A 14,367-nucleotide genomic window follows, 5' to 3' on the forward strand; every position below is an offset into this window, starting at 1 on the left:
CCCTCCAGTTCTGCTGTAGGTAAATAACATTGCCATTCAATAACTCCAACTTTGTAGACGTGTAGTGCTGGTGCATTGCTCACTGGGGACCTCTAGGAGCAGCTTGCGGTACTGCACCAAGATATGCAACGCTGGTTCCCTGCTCACTAGGGACCTCTAGGCGCAGCTTGCGGTACTGCACCTAGACATGCAGCGCTGGTGCCTTGCTCACTAGGGACCTTTAAGAGCAGCTTGCGGTACTGCACCTAGACATGCAACGCTGGTGCTTTGCTCACTAGGGACCTTTAGGAGCAGCTTGCGGTACTGCACCTAGACATGCAGCGCTGGTGCTTTGCTCACTAGGGACCTCTAGGAGCAGCTTGCGGTACTGCACCTAGACATGCAGCGCTGGTGCTTTGCTCACTAGGGACCTCTAGGAGCAGCTTGCGGTACTGCACTGAGACATAAAATGCTGGTTCCTGGCTCACTATGCAAGCATTTGCAATGCACTAGGTCCCGCATTACTGAAACTATGAGCTATTGGCATTGCATTATTATTTGAAGCACCAATACCTCAAGCTATCAGTAAATCGAGACCTATTGCATTGCAAATGCTTCTAGTCACTGCCCTCCTGTTCAGCAGCATTCCTAATCATCATTAAGCGGTGTACATGCCCAAATATTGCTTTATTAAAATAATGAATGAACCCCTTTAACCAAAACACTGGATGTCAAAACTAGGGTATTAGGCGCGCTATTGGTGTAAAAACTCTCCCAGGAAAAAACTCATATTCAGGATTGTCAGTTGCCAGTGGGACGACTTGTATGTAAACGAGCGCGTTGAAGCCCTCCCTTCACTTGTGCAATTGACTAACTTCCCTCAAGTGACGGAGACTCGGCCCTGCGGTCACGCCATGGGCTCTTGAAAGCTGTGATCTGGTAGACCAGTGGTGGGGATCTCATACGTGGACTGGGTGACCGCCCTCCCTCCCGCAGCAGTGAGTACAGCGCTAGGGGCTGTGCGTGTTTTGACTTTGCCTGGCCCTTTCCTGGCTGTCTTCCTCTTGAGTCCCCCGAGGGAGGGGAGGGGAGGTGCTACGGGACGCACTGTGGCGCAGCCCTGCCATTTAGGCGGCTGTTCCCAGCCACTGAAGAGCTGAGCCTCCTACCAGGAAGCGGACGCAGGGCAGGCAGCCTGTCCTCGCTGAAGCGGCACTGAGAGTTGTCCTGGCACCGCGCGGGGCTACGAACTCACGTGCGCCCAGTGCCAGGCGAAGCAAGGCTTGGGTTCTCGTGGGCACCACTGGACCCGGGCTCTGAGCGGTAGGAGTGCCCCTTTGACAGCCGCAGCAGCAGCCTGACCTGGCGTGCGAGGCATGACAGCTGCGCAGGAGTCACAACCAAAACCACGAGGGAAAAACAGCGAAGGAGGGTGCGTTCGTTTTCGCCTCCCCGTCTTCCTATTTTGACAGAAGCTGTCTGTCCTATAACACACAGAACACAAGAAACTGAGAGAGACGCGAATTTTTTTTCTCGCCCACCCGTTAGCACCTGTGAATATTAAATCTTGGCAGTTTCTTTCCATCTTACCTTAGCCGCTTGGCTTGACTGCAGAAACACATTATTAATTTCTGTATTCATTCTTCAGTTTGCCCTTTTCATTTATTTATTCCTAATTTATTTTTAACTTAATTCTTGAATTGGTTTTTCGTTATTTCTTTCATCCCATCCGTCGCCAACTGTCTTCCATACTTTTGAAGCTCTTTCCTCCGTACCCAAAGTCTTTATTTTCTTCCTACCTCCCACCCTTCATTTAGTTCTTTCCTCATCCCTTACACACCAGCGCCCTTCCTGCCCACCGACCCCTCTACACCCGCTAGTCCCCATTTCTTCGTTTCCTTCCTTCCTGCCTGTAACTGAGAGCCTCCGAGCCTCTACCTTCCCTGCTGCCGCCCTATGCAGCAGGTGTTATGATGTGAACTGAGTACCTTTCTGTCACTGTCTACCGGTGGTGCAGACGGCACATCTGAAGCCCTTCTGGTGCCCATGCAGTGAGGTGGGATGGAGAGCAGCGCAGCTTCGCTAACAGCAGTTGAGCCCGGAGGAGGCGGACAGCAGAGTGGCGGCGGCTGCCCAGAAGCGGCGGCAGCTTGTGGGGGGCTGAGCCCCTTGGAAGAGGCGGGCACCTCGCACTGTGGCCCGACCCCACCTCGACAGCGCTCCCTGCGGGTGGTGTACGTACTCAATGACAGTCCTAAGACCGGACCGGCGGGCAGCACGGAGTCCGGGGCCCTCCAGTGCCTGCTGCGAGCCTGTGAGGCTGAGGGGGCCCACCTTAGCAGTGTCAACTTCGGGGAGCTGGACTTCGGAGAGACGGCGGTGCTGGACACCTTCTATGACGCAGGTGAGAAAGGAGGGCGCGCAGAGTTGGCGCACGAGCATCAGGGCCCAATTTAACATTGTACTACACAGCTGCACCATACCTTCTCACAAATGGCGCTGGCGTGTGGGTGGTCACTGGCTAAGAGGACCTTAGCACGAGAGGTTGCATTTGTAAAACCTGATACAATCTGACTGTGCGTACTGTAAAACTCATACACCGAGGCCTGTAGGCACCGGCGTACACAACAGAGCACCAGGGCCTTATTATGTAAAGGGCCTTTTTCCCTGTTTGCGCCCCGGAGCACTTCTATAATATGGCCCCTGAACGAGCCCTGACAGATATCCTCACCAGCTCATATTTCATACTAAAGAAATATGTGCAAGCCCAGACGCAGTACCAAATAAAGGTATACACACCATTGTGAGGATCAAAGAAGGGATGTATGCACATCACATAATTCCCCACTAGAGTAATAACACAAAATACTGCATAATATACACATCTTCGTGTATGCCACTCAAAAGCCTTCATATCGCTCAATAGTACTTGTATACAGACCACACCAATGGAAAACGCCCACAAAACAAGCCAGAGTAGAGATAGATGCAGTACATCACAGTGCGCAGTTCAGTGAGACGCGCCAAAGCAAATACCACACAATGAAAAGGAACAGATATGACACCCTGACCAGACTGAGCCATAGAAAGAAGACACACCACCACACGTCAGATCACAAAGAGGTGTGCACGAGCACAGACAGACAACAGAAATACAATCCTCTAGGGTACCGACACCCCAGGCCTGTGCACATTAATCATTGACCCATGCTAGCTCACTGCTACAGAGTCAGTAAAACATCTTTCACCAGGCCTTTCACTGAAAAAAAGGTCTCTTGCCACAGAGCAATGCACCAGCAGAGACCAGGACCACCACCACCACCACAGAGAGGTGTACTATCAGCCCACATATGAGCAAAAGCCAGAGATCGGCACATAGATCGGATCTTTGAGGAATAAGCAAGCATTGAGACTATTCCACAGAGAAATGCACCAGCTCACCCAGCAAAACATAGAATATATGTGAGACACACCAGTCTACACGGAAATGAATTAGCACACAAACAAAAGCACAGAAAGATGCACCAGCACAGAGGCCAGACCACAAACTACAGCGAGCCGCACCAGCTCACAGAGATAGCCATCATCACATTACACTAGGAGGCAAGACCACAATTAGGTGTCCTAGCACACGGAGCACAAGAAATAAAAAAGCCACATTTACTGTTAAGATGCCAGACTACATATACTTGTGCCAGCATGCAGGCCTCAGAGAAAGCCAGTAGCACATATTCAGATCCTAGAGTAGTGGCAGCACACAAACCACAGAGAGAAGCACTACATAGATGCCAGACCCCAGAGCAGAGATGCAACAGCACACTGGCCACAGAGAGATACGTCAACACACAGTCCACAGCAAGCCAGCTCCACATTCAGGGTCCAGACCACTGAGGGAGTCCACCAGCTCAGAGTTTACACCAAGTGATATCCACCAGCACAAAGAACACAGAAAAATGCACCAGCACTGAGGCCACACCTGGTACTCCACCACAGAACAGAGAGCAATGTTTTCCCAAAATTAGGAGGGCAACCTAATTTCCTTGTTCACATTGAACTTTCCAATTAGAATTGCCTGTATCTGTAATCACTCTTGTTTTCAATTACTGTCCCTATTCCGTTTTTCAATTAATTTCCAGAGGTTGCTGTCTTTTTTTATAAAGTTCTCTTATTAAGTATCCAATTTCCTCACACTTAAAACAGACCCAGCCAATGGATCGATCAGACAGGACTACACGCCGAAAGGCTGCTCGAAAGCAGCCCAGACATTTAAATGGGGCATGAATGGAAAATAAGAATTTGGAGAAGGAGGATGTATCTAATTGCCCTGATGAAGTCCCTATAAGGGATGAAACACGTTGGCTGGGTCTGTTTTAAGTGTGATGGAATTGGATACTTAATAAAAAGAACTTAATGGAAAAAGACACCAACGTCTGGAAAGTACTTCAAAATGAAATATGGAAAGTCATTGAAAACAAGAGTAATTACAGATACATGCAATTCGAATTAGAAAGTTCAATGTGAACAAGGAAATTAGGTTGCCCTCCTAATATTGTGAAAAAATTGACCAAGGATTGAGTTTTGTGGGCAGTTGGAACTCCTGCAGTGGGCATAAGAGAACTATAGGATTAGGATAGTTGACCGCTTTTGTTCAGAAACACCACTGCTGGATGTCTTTTAAGAAACAGACGAGAGAGCACACGGCGATCCACCTGCAAAGTTAGAAGTCAGGCACAGTAAGTTGTGCCACCACATAGACCACAGAGAGCCACCTGGGGAAACAGAGTCCAGATCAAGAGGGATACACCAGCACAGACACTTCAAAGAGTTGCATCGCCACAGAAGCCAGACCGCAGAGATATAGGTACCACCAGTCAGACCATAGAACGATGCAACAGCACATAGACCAGAGACAGACACCAGAACAGTCCGAGGCCAGACCGCACTCACCGCAGCCAGATGTGCAAGCACACAGAGATATGGAAAGACACACCACCGAGTGGCGTTTGACTCTGGAGAGAGATAGTAAGCAGGCATGCCTGATTTCCAATTACTGTACTTGCCATGGTACAGGGAATTAGCCAGCCTCTAGGGAGAGGTTCAAGTGTAATTACTTTTTGGCTTCCTGTCAAATCCTTCCCTATCAGATTAATTTCACAGGATAATTCCACGAGGATCCAGTTCTGTAGTCCTACCTAAACCATTATTTTAAGAAAAGGGCAACGTAACTGTATAACAATATTCCTGACCAAAAAATATTAACAGCACAAACCAGGAATTAAACGTGTTCGCAGGCAACCTGCTGGACTTTGAACGCCTTTGATTTTCAGGGTTATTGCACTACAATGTTTAGGGTTGTCTTTCCGGGGCCTGCAGCCGGCACTGGGGCTAGATTCTCAGAATATAAATATGTGTGTGTGACAACAAGTAAAAATGTACCCATCCCATTGAAGGTGTTCTGAACAACAGGGCGGGTTCAATGCAGGCACAAAAAAGTCGACATGCCGAGGCAAAACCTGGAAATGTCCAGTTCTTTTTGCTCTCACTATATTAAATTTTGCTCACCACATTATGGGGTACATGTTGTGTGGCTAACATTTGAGAGGAGTTAATTAGGGGAAACCGCATGCCAACAGAACCACCAACCAGTCTTCTCTTTGGGAAACTGAAAAATAATACAACATATCGTGTGTTCGGTATATTTTCTTTGAACCCTTCTCTCCCGCCTTTTTTCTCTGAGATGAGACATTCAGATAGATGTCTAGTTTGTGAAACATCTAGGAAAAAAAGCTTCGGGATCCCATACGCTCCCAGCAGCCAGTGCGCTTCAGTATTACAGGAAGAGCCCCAAGAAACATTTCTTTAATGTGACATGCCACTTGGAAGTGACCGAGTGAGCACCCCTGAATACAATGGATTTGTACATCGTTGAGCGGAAGTGGAATGACTTGGCTGGCAAGCTACTCCTCGTCACACAATTGCATTAACTTTGACGCCAATACATGCGGGCGTTGCGAGCATGGGCGCCAATTCACCGAAATACCAGGGGTAACGGAAGTGACATCACACACCCTTTGACCTCCACTTTCACTCACACACACATACTTTACACATACACACAAATTCTCACATATACTCTCTCTCACACATAAACACAATCTCACCCACAAGCACACACACAACTTGCATTTAAAACCATTTTTTACTTAAACCTTAGCTGCCATGGAAGGGCATATTTCAGCTTATTGTACTGACAGAAAATAAAGAGAGTGGAGCCCCAGCTGCCCCTGTGTTCCTGGCACTGAATTTACCACCTCAGTGCTAGGGGTAGCAAAGGGCAAACCATGGCGGCCCCTAAATAACGTCCATGGTTGTGAGGTGTTCCACTGAGCAGTTTGGGTGCCGTCTCAGACGTAGCTACTTTAATTTGACAAGTTAAGCATCAGAGAGAGGCCTTTCTAACAGTTGCAGCCGGCATGAGTCGCGCAGGTGGCAGGAGGGCAGGGGTTGCACAGGGAGGGGGTCGTGCAGGAGGGGGCAGGAGGTTAAAAAAAAAAAAGTTAACTTACCTTCGCAGGCCCGGTCCAGCTTCGTCTCTGCTTCTCTGCACCTCTCCTGAACAGGAAACAGCCAGCCTCCCTCCCCTCCCCTAAGCCAATCGCAATGCTGCAATGGCATCGTTGTGATTGGTCGGGACGCCAACCAGCCAGGTGTCTATGGGGAGGCCATTTTCTCCATGTAGGCTGCATGCACCCTACATGGAGAAAAGGCAGAGTGTGCATGACTGATTTGGTCGGCCCCAGTCAGCGCCTTCAGCAGTGGGCAAGCCACTCCTCCCCTGGAGCATGCCCACCCCAACCAAACCCTTCTGCTTTCTCACAGTGCAAGAAGCAGAAACATAAAATGGTATAATACCATTTTATCTTTCTGCTTATCGCACAGAGAGAAAGTAGTGGGCCGACGCTCCTCCGCCCACATGGAGGAACCGCCCCTGCTTTCTAATCATAGGAAATATGCCCATTGAGTATACAGCAATAGAAAAGCGCTCAGGCCTACCCAAAGTTAAAAAAATAATTCCTTGAGTTCCCAGTTCTATTTCATGTTTGATTAAATAGTACGAACATTGACAAACCCAATAGGTTTGGCTTTTGTGTAGTCCGTGTGCACAGAGGAACACAACATAAGCACAGATGCAGAGTGACCAACAACCATACAGACGTACATTTTCAGGAACTACAGTAAACACAGTCACCCTTGCCACGCACCAGAAGCCATTGCTTTAAGTTGGCCGCTACTGACCTGCTCTGAGTAGCTGTACCTGAGTACCCCTCATTTTGTCCCTTTGTTATCTAGTACTGGGGCTTCTCCTTGTGATAGGTGAGTCCTAGCACTTGGCACACAACGGGGTTATTTACTAAAGGGATCTCAGACAGCTTGCCGCTGTTGTTTCAGCCACTGAAGGCACATCACTCCAGATGAGTGTTTGCCATCTAAAACTCATGGCGTTCCCCAATTTCCTTGGCCACACACCCGCGCACACCTATAACACCTCGGTATGCTCCTTTAACCCCTTGCATGCCCGCCCCTTTCCCCGCCCAGTGCCGCGCTTTGTATTAGCGGGCGGAGTTCATGACGAGCTGGACTCGTCATGGGCACAGCGCCACCGCAGCCCATGACGAGTCCAGCTCGTCATGGGCACTGAAGGGGTTAACAGCTATTGCTGAGAAGCTGTTGACCCTTTTCCTTTCTATCAGGAGAATGGCTTCCGTTTGTTTATTTCTTAATTAGCTCTTTGAAGTCTCCCCCCCCAACCGCCCTTTTTTTCTGACTATGGCCAGAAAGTGAGCCAGCAGTCCACTGAATACACAACAGTTATTTGCTTTTGTTGGGACATTTGTGTGTATCTTACTTTTTCTACTTATTAATATAAATCAATTCTGCCTTATACTAGACGGTAGGGTTCGGTTCTTGGAGCGAAGCAGGAAGCAGGCATCAGTGTACAATTCAAAATTCAGCTCTTAGTGTTACTAAATTGACTGTTTTGTCCTCCCTCAGAAGAGTGAAAGATTGAGTTGGCTACAATGGATCCATCTCGGGATCTGCATGTTCTGTTTAGATCACTGCAGCAGATTAAGACACCTTACTCGGACTTGAAAGGGACACCTACAGGGTACCAAAAGATCTGGGCAGAATGTACTTTCACCCCCAAGCTATGCCACAGGAGTGGGAACCTGTGGCCTGCAGTAGACACATTCAAGCCTTAGCTTTCTGACTTGTGATGGTGACATCTCTCTTTATCTCCCTCTCTTGGTCTCTCTCTCTCTTTCATTCTGCCTCTCTCTGTCTCTCTCACTGTCAAACCACCAGACTATTACATTATTTATTATCTTTCACGTCGTCCTGCCAGACAGACGTCGAAGGCTGTCTCCCCATCATGCTCTAGGCAGCTGATTAGGAAAACGCCATTTGAGGCAGCTCTTACTATTGACAACCTCCCTCATTCCATTTCCCTCTCTCCCTCCTAGAATTGTGAGCCAGCCTCAAGGCTACATTTAGCAAATTACAAGCAACTTAACGTAACATAACACCTGCAGATTGAGCTCTGGTTTGGAAATCAGCAGTTTAATCCCTAAGCATTTTGACTGTGATTGGATTGGATACTGCACCACCAGGTGACACAAAATATTTCTTTGCAGCAGGTGCATAACCCCACTTGCATATATTCCCAGTGCTTGTAAGTGCTCATGCGCGCTTACATATGGAGCATTTATACTGCAATACTATGTTACATGACGGGTTCAGGCAAGACCGGCCTTTGGCATGGGCGAGCTTGGCCCAGGGCGCCAATTTCCTGAGGGGCGGCTGGAGCTGTCTGCATTTAGGTTATGTCAAAACCAAAGGGGAAGATGGACGGAGTGTTGAACATTGCAAGCACTCACCCCCAGTCAACTGATCTGGGTTTAATCCATTACCATTCTTTAGCTCACTCCGCCACCCCAGTTCAGACATGGCCATATGCAAATCAGTCTGACCCTGTGCCTCATGGGAAGAGTCTAGCCCGAACTGCCAAGCCATGTCTTCCCTGGACCGGAAACAAGCATCCTGGGACCGGTTTTTGGCTAATCAGCCATCATCAGTGCATTAAGGTTATGTCAAGAACAGCGCCCTTCTCATCTTGCTCCAGCCTTGTCCTTGTCCCTTGATTCTGTCTGATTTTCCATTTTAAATTGGTTTTAGTCCTTAGTTATCATAGGGCTTGCCATGATGCTAACACTCCATTGCCCCATCCCTTGCCCTCCCTTCACCCTCGGGACCCTGTTGGCACACATCAAAAAACCATCTTCTGCATGTGGCAGCTACGCTATCAGTGATTTAGGTGAGCTGGGGGATGTCCACGGATGTTTTTGTTTGGGGCCAGTCCTTGCCCATCCAGGCACTGACCAGTGAACACAAAAGAGCCCCCCTGCTATCTCATTTAATGTACCACCATCAGCAAGGTCACCATATTTCTCTCCGCCCACGCCCAGGGCGCTATCTTAGGAAAGGCCATCTCTGGGTTCAGTGCATACATCCTTTACGATGCCAAACTCCACATGAGGTGCACTAACCTACTAAGCAGTCTAGTTGGCACTGGAGTCCTGTGACATACAGATTACAACCAGATCTCTGAAGCAGACACACCATCGCCTGAGTTATCCAGTGGGATTTGAAACCTGTAACCTACCGGTAATACCGTTTTTTGCAGGCAATGTGCTCAAATCACTGATATTGCTGTGCTAAATTGTACTTAACATGAGGAAATCACACGTTTTTCCCTCTGGAATTTGAAGCTGTGAACTTGCAAGTTGAGCAAAACCCTGCACTAAGCATGTTAACTGCATGAACTTTCTTCCAAGAAAATGAGACTTGCTTCTATACCCTACTGGAATCCATGGGGCTGCTCAGATTAGGGGTGCTGTGTAAGATTTCTGGGGAGTGGAATTATTAATGGTCGAGGGGGATCTCAACAGTGCTGCACAATTTCGTGCTGTACTCTTGGCCCTTTTTAATGGTGAGTAAATCAAAGCAGTGCTGGCTGTTGCTCTGCACCCTGTGAGCAGCCACAGAAAACATTAGGAAATAACCCCACATATGCACATGCCTATTGATTTAGGGGCATATTTACGAGAGGTTTGCGTCATGCTTGCACCAGGCAACGTGGTACATGTGTGACGCAAACCTCATATTTTTGAAGCCACGCAAAGCCAATTTGTGTGGCTTTGAATGGCTTAAAAAATCTGGAGGAATGCAATGCAGCGCACAATCGCTGCATTACATTACTCTGCGCAAGGAAGGCGTTCCCACGCAACGCCCATGGTTTTTAACGCATTTCCAGATTTACCAAACCTGGTAGACCTGGGAATGCTCAAAAAAGATACGTCTCCCCAGAAGAAGCGTAACAAGGAGAAATATTTTTATTTCTCATCGTTTCCTTCTCATTCCATGGGTGCTGCAATCTGCAGCACACACATATATATAGAGGAATATGCCGCTAAGGATTGTTTATGTGCATAAAGGTGCCCCTTTCTGCACAAAAACAATCCTGCATGCAACGCAAGCGCCCTTTCACCATGGTGCAATGGTGCTTGCGCTGGCTCTAGGCAGCCCATTGTGCACCAGCGCAGGGGAAAGCACAGGGATGCGCCGTATGCCATATATACAGTGCATTCCTGCCCTTTTGCTGTGAAGCAGCACAGCAAGTTGACTTGCTGCGCTGTACTGCGCCACTTTGCCATAACTATGGTCTTAACTGACCAGAGTACAATAAATATCAAGGTAACCACTTAAGCTCAGCAGTGTTTTCTAGGTCTCATGGTTTAGTTTTAACCATAAAGAATGTAGAATTTTCAGTACCATCATGCAAAAGCTCCTCTTTTTTCCAATTGAAAGCTCAGCAGCACTAACAGGTACATAGGCCAACAGTTCTGCATAACCGTGAGCAGTCAGGCAGTGAGCGATGTGCAAGAGTGAAGTAGACGATGACGTGAGCAAGGGGAGCCCAATGACGCACTTGTGACGCACCTCAATGGACTGCTGGGTGACATGCCTCAGGGATCACTGGGTAATGTGCCTTAGAAGGGTGATGTGTGTCACACGAGTGATGGGTAATGCACACCAGGGGACAAGTGGATAATGTGCAGCGGGGGCCCATGGTAATGTGCTGCAGGAGACTGACTACAGGGATGTGCATCAGGGGACCACTGAATAAAGTGCAGAAGGGCGCACAAGGTGACTTTCTGAAGGGAGGGGGTCACTTTGTCATGTGTGCCTCAGGCGAACATTGAATGATGAAACAACATTTAAAAAAACAGTTTTTTATCTTAAAATTGATTTGTGAATTGGTTCAAGAATGAAATTATGAATGATTATGTATTAGAGAAATAGGGGTGACTTTTAGTTTTCCCCTACTTTTATGGTTTTTTATATATGTAAATTATTATCAAATAAAATAAAAAAAGAGAATACACACTAATGCTGTTTTGAATATTACATTTGTATACATAAAAATTGTAGTAAGCTATTTGATTGTACGTTGTATTTATAAGGCAGTATATGTCCATTGTATTTTGAAACATAGTGCCCATTCTTTGATCTAGTATACACAAAAGGGAAATTATTTTTTGTTTCAGGTTTGAGTACCTGTCCCTTTTGTTTAAGAGGGGGGACTCTCCTTCTGTTAGAGAAGCACTGAATGATGTACGGTAATTGAGTGGTACATGTATATGTGAGTTTTAAGGAAAACATAACATGATGTGCTCTAGGAGTGTAGGACGCAGAAGTGGTGCACGTGGAGATGTGCAATATGGGGAGCACACCGATGTGCCCCTTGCCACCTGACACTTTCTCTCAGTCCTGGGTTTTGGTGCAGCTGCACTTTCATGTTGAAATTGTCTTTTCATGCTGACATTTTCAAGTCCTGGAGGGCCAGATCCATGCCAGATTTTTAAGATAACTACATTTAAATGGATGGGGATGTGCTAAAAATCTGGCATGGATCTGGCCTTCCTGGAGCGCCTTTGGAGAACCCTGGTCTAAGGCATCCGATATCAAGACAACCTGGTCATATTGTGGCAGTAGAGACAGCCTTAGGAGGCAACCACAGAAAGCAGACTATTCCCATAAATACTTTAAGTGAAATATATCCTCTAAGCCTTAGTCCCAGGCAGTGAACCAATGCTTAAACTTGCAATGGCACCATATGGCACTGTTCCAACCTTTGACAACGGCTATTGGTAACTAGGTGATGAAGAAGCCCACTTGATCTTTTAGGAATAAACAGTGTCTACTTGTTGATGAAACCCACCAATGGAGAGAAATGGAGAATCAACCACAGCAGTATAACGACTAGAACACACCTCCCCTGGTCTGCAATAAAGAGCACATCACTGCCACTCATAAGAAGTCCATCAAGGTAAACTAAGTGATAGGCAACTCACCATTGCTGGTTCAGTATAGGCTGTGCGTCCCAAGGCCTGAACCCCAATTGCCAAGCACCACTGATTACTCATAAACGATAAGACATACACACTGGTTAGGATGGAGGATTGAAAGGCTTCCCACCCCTGCAGCATCACCTAAGGGACAAACAGCACCATCCTAAACACTTCAGAAATATTTTGGCCAGTGAGTTGATGAATACTTCCCCCATGTAGAAGATTCCACTGACAAAAACAACAATTGTAGAGGGTGGTTTGGCTGTTGAAATGCCAATAGGCAAGGTCATTGGAAAAAAACACAAAAGTCCCCTTTTCTGATCCAAAATGCTGAACCTAAGGAGAAACAACTTACTGACAACCCCCATTCAGGCTTTCCCTCCCCCACAGCAAGAAAATCTGACATGGGCCCAGTCCTCCTATACCTATGGTGGATATTCCTTATGTACATGGAATCAAGCAATTATAGAACAAAACATGCTCTTTTAGACACCCAGGTTTCCTTTGTATGCTGTCAGTTGTCATGGGAGAATGGCACATTTTTGGAAAAAGTGTGTTAGCTGACTGCCTGCGTTTTTTTGATTGGACATTTGTGCCTGGGACTGGGTTTGTGTAGTACACGTACAAAAACGGTCTGATATAAGGAAAGCCTGCAAATGCATACTTTTCAGGACTAGCCTCTAAATCACCAGTATCCTCTTATGAGACATCCCTGAGTGCATGGAGTAATGAATGCGCATATACTGGTTTTGCCTTGGCATGCAGAGATTCCGTCTGGGCTTTTGAGGCTGTAGAAAGGCATTTCAGGATGTGTTAAGGCATAATAATAGTTGTGCCCAGGTAAATGATGGTTGTGGTTACCATATGACTATATGTGGAATTTGAGATTGTGCCTATGAATTTGAAAATATAGGGCCAATTACGATGTTGGGTGGAAAGCCATCCCATAGCTCATGGGTGGCGGTCCGCACAACATCTGCTGCTGTGGTCCGACCACTGCATTATGATGCATGCAGTTGGAGAGATGCTTTCTGATGGGCTCAAGGACCCTATCTGATGGACTGTAGTCCCTACAATAGAGGCAGTGCCTGCTCAGGCACCGCTGTAGGGTTTCAGATGTCTCTTTGCCTCTGCCTTTTTATGGCAGTCCGACCATAGAAAGGCAGATGGACTGGGAATTTGGGGGCCCCTAGCAGGGTCCCTGTCCCCCTTGGGCCTCTGCAATGGGGCCTTGAGAGCACCTGTGGTGTCCCCGAAACATCCATGCATGGTGTGGCAGACATGGTGCTTTCCACAAGGCACACGGATGTTTCAAAAGTGTATTTTTTCTGTTGCGGCTTGTGCTGCGGGCGTGCCGAAATAGAATGATTCACTTTATGACCTCCGTGAAGGCAGTCACATCATAATTACGGATGCTGGACCTCCGACTCCTTGTCGGATGCTCCCGTTTCCGAAATGATGCTGGTTGGACGCTCGTCCAACCAGCATTATAATGATGCCCTATGTTTGGCAATATGATGACTGTTTCTCACTTCTGCCATCTGTTATACTGGGATAAGATGGCTGTCTTTGTGGCATTTTATCCTTATTCTCCTGGGAACCCATGCCATTAGCTTAGTAAATGCATGGTTGGTAACTAAAGTACATAAAGTACATATATCTATTTTGGTATCCCTTATTCCATTATCAGCAGTTGTTTATAACTACAATTAAGCCACTTCTAGTAATACCATCTGTGTCAAAAACCATGTGACATTACTCGCTGTGATGCCACCAGGTTCAAAGGTCATGTCTTCACTTTCTTTGATGACATCAGATGTCACTTCCACTACCACAGGCATTTTAGTGAATCGACGTCCATGGCTGCACTCCTGGTCTGGCGTGGTCTTCTTACTCCCCTTCGGGGCCCACACTGAAA

The 14,367-nt window shown here is 47.2% G+C and overlaps 1 protein-coding gene across 1 annotated transcript in view; it reads left to right on the forward strand.

Annotated features, from left to right (window-relative positions):
• The first annotated feature begins 1,103 nt into the window (after nucleotides 1–1,103).
• The window catches only part of MAP3K15 (mitogen-activated protein kinase kinase kinase 15), a 1,172,574-nt gene continuing 1,159,310 nt past the window's right edge, over nucleotides 1,104–14,367 (forward strand). Inside the window, exon 1 of the mRNA XM_085622522.1 lies at nucleotides 1,104–2,383. Coding sequence (XP_085478648.1) covers nucleotides 2,041–2,383 — 343 coding nt within the window. The 5' untranslated portion in view covers nucleotides 1,104–2,040. The remainder of the gene's footprint in view (nucleotides 2,384–14,367) is intronic.

The sequence above is a fragment of the Triturus cristatus genome, chromosome 8 (assembly GCF_964204655.1).
Source record: "Triturus cristatus chromosome 8, aTriCri1.1, whole genome shotgun sequence".
In the NCBI taxonomy this organism is placed as follows: Eukaryota; Metazoa; Chordata; class Amphibia; order Caudata; family Salamandridae; genus Triturus; species Triturus cristatus.